The sequence below is a fragment of the Sinocyclocheilus anshuiensis genome, unplaced genomic scaffold, assembly GCF_001515605.1.
Source record: "Sinocyclocheilus anshuiensis isolate Anshui unplaced genomic scaffold, SAMN03320099.WGS_v1.1 scaffold139, whole genome shotgun sequence".
NCBI lineage: Eukaryota > Metazoa > Chordata > Actinopteri > Cypriniformes > Cyprinidae > Sinocyclocheilus > Sinocyclocheilus anshuiensis.
The window spans coordinates 760102-763020 of record NW_015549566.1 but is presented as its reverse complement, the minus strand read 5'-3'; the positions used below and the strand labels follow the sequence as shown (position 1 = coordinate 763020).

At 33.9% G+C, this 2919-nt stretch overlaps 1 protein-coding gene across 1 annotated transcript in view; it reads right to left on the bottom strand.

The window, feature by feature from the left end:
- Positions 1 to 2919, bottom strand: part of LOC107657232 (sortilin-related receptor-like) — a 48429-nt gene that overhangs the window by 9759 nt on the left and 35751 nt on the right. Inside the window, exons 26-28 of the mRNA XM_016445256.1 lie at positions 1349 to 1480; positions 1026 to 1160; positions 747 to 899 (exon numbers count right to left, since the gene is read on the bottom strand). Coding sequence (XP_016300742.1) covers positions 747 to 899; positions 1026 to 1160; positions 1349 to 1480 — 420 coding nt within the window. The remainder of the gene's footprint in view (positions 1 to 746; positions 900 to 1025; positions 1161 to 1348; positions 1481 to 2919) is intronic.

The window sequence follows — 2919 nt, the reverse complement described above, 5'->3', positions numbered from 1 at the left end:
CATTAATATACTAATATATATATATATATATATATATATATATATATATATATAACAATTAAGAAATTCACTTATTAATGACACTTTTTAAAAATATTATAAACATTTTTAAATATATTTAAAATAAAATAAAATGTGTAAAATAAAATAAAAAATAAATACATAAAAGGAGTATGGAAACAATTGACATTCACTTATTTATTCATATTTTCATTCTATTTTTTAATGTTGTCATTATTAAGGGACAACACTCAATAGTATTGTGTGAAAACTGAAAATAAACTGTGGCGCTCTGGGACTGTCATGTCACCCACTGAGCCCGTCTGAGCTGAAAAGCATGAATTTGCATGCATGAACATGAATGTCGAATGTCACACATAATTAAAAAATTAATTTAATTTGATGAAGCTTAATTTATTGATGCAAGAAAAGTTTATTGTTTGCAGCTAAAAAAAATATATTATGAATATGTAAAACCAATATAATAAATAGACATATTTTTTAAATGTAAAGTTTTTTAATATAATATTTCATGATGCAAAATTTTATAAATGGCTGCTTTATTTATTCTTTCAGGATTCTTTGATGAATAAAAAGTTCAAAAGAAAAAATATATACATACACGCACATATATATAGATATATAAAGAGATAGAGATAGATATATATACAGAGAGAGAGAGACTCTTTCACAGGCCATCTGTTTGACACCCCTAGTATTGGCTAGGAAATGAGCAGAGGAAGCACCTGTGGGACAGCCCACTTCATCGCTGCCATCAGGACAATCAGCGTAGCCATCACACACCCAGGTGTTCACAATACACGCGCCAGAACCACAGCGGAAACGATTAGGAGCACAGGTAGCTGGACCCGGAGCAGGTGTGTGAGGAGCTCCGCCACCTGAACACAGACACAACAGAATTCATTGTAATTAATCCACTGAGCATTATCTTTTGTCAGCACTCTACAGTACAAACAAGGATAATAGATGCTGACTGGCCAAGAACACAGTGTTGATTTGTGTACCTGAGCACTGAGATTCATCAGACCAGTCACCGCAGTCATTTTCCCCATCACACTTCCACCAGGCGGGCACACAACGGCCGTTCTTACACTCATACTGAAAGTAATGCGAGCAGCCTGGTTCATCGGTCGGAGACGCTGAAACAGGAAGCACACAACTCATTAGCAAACAAGCACAAAAACAAGATAAACAGCACTTTCTCAAAGCTGTCCCAAGTATGACTGGACTGGACCTTATTTATTGAATGCTCTGACTAGAAGTCTGTAGTCTTGCATAGCCAAAATTCTGTCTAACAAGAACTAACGAAGCTAAAGTTCCTGCTCACCACAGTTGGCCTCGTCAGAGTAGTCGCCACAGTCGTCCATGCCGTCACACTTCCACTCCAGGGTCACACACATTCCATTGGAACACTGGAAGCTGTAGCCATCACATGTTTTCTCAAACTCAGGGTTAGTTGCTGTGGAGGAGGAGGAGAACTAATCAAATTACAAAACATTGCACTTGTGCTCTACCCAAGGTCCACAATTAGGACTGTCAAATTAGGATGATTAAAAAATGTAATTAAATTAATTACACAATATGCCGATTAATTAAATTAAGTTGAAAGTGCATATAAATTTTTGCAGAGAAGCTATTATGAATAAATTATGACATACAATACATTATTGTAGCAGACGAGTATAGCATATGAGAAAAAAGAAAAGCAACAGACTGCAAAAAGTGCTGAATATATCATTTGCTTTATTTTTAAACACAGAAATGTAATACATCAAATTTATTTAAATTTCTTTATTATGAGTAAGGTTTTTTTTTTAAATAAATTAATACTAAATAAGAGAAACCAAATACTAAATAAGAAATTTATACTAAATAAATAATAAATATTAAATTGATCAAACATGAAAGTTGATTTGTTACAAATGTTACAAAAGATTTCTATTTCTAATGAATACTGTTCTTTCGAACTTTCTATTCATTAAAGTATCCTGGAAAAAATCTATCACGGTTTTCACAAAATATTTAGGCAGCACAGCTGTTTGCAATGTTGATAATAATACGAAATGTTTCTTGAGCATCAAATCAACTTATTAGATTGATTTCTGAAGGATCATGTGACACTGGAGTAATGGCTGCTGAAAATTCAGCTTTGCCATCACAGAAATAAATTATATTTTACAATACAGTAAAATAGAAAACAATTATTTTAAATTGTAATAATATTTCACAATATTATTGTTTTGTTTTTTTATCAAATAAATGCAGCACTGGTGAGAATAAGAGACTTCTTTCTAAAATTATCATATAACCAAACTTCTGAATAGTATATTTACATTAGATTTAATAATTTGTTAAGGAACATATTAAGGAATTAACATTAAAGGAGCATAATTAAAGGGGTCATATGATGCGATTTCAAGTTTTCCTTTCTCTTTGGACTGTTACAAGCTCTTGGTGCATAGAGAAGATCTGTAAAGTTGCAAAGACTAAAGTCTCAAATCCAAAGAGATATTCTTTATAAAAGTTAAGAGTCAACCACGCCTACCTAAAATGGCTCGTTCTAACACGCCCCCACATACCTATGTCACTATGTGGAAATATTAGCATAATGCCTCCCAAATGTGCACGCAAAGAAAGAAGGCGTGGTTTCAGGAACAGCAGTCGTGTTGATGCAGCCATGTCAGGGAGACGCTGTGTGATTCAGTGCGAAAGCAAAAGCACTTTATTTGGCCTTCCGGAAGTAGCTGCAATTAGGAATCATTGGTTAAGATTTATTTACAACAGAACAGCACAACCCAGATGTTCGAATTTGTTAGGGATGCACGATACCGATACTGGTATCGGTATCGGGCCCGATACTGGTCTCCTGTACTCGTACTCGTACTCGTTAAAATGCCC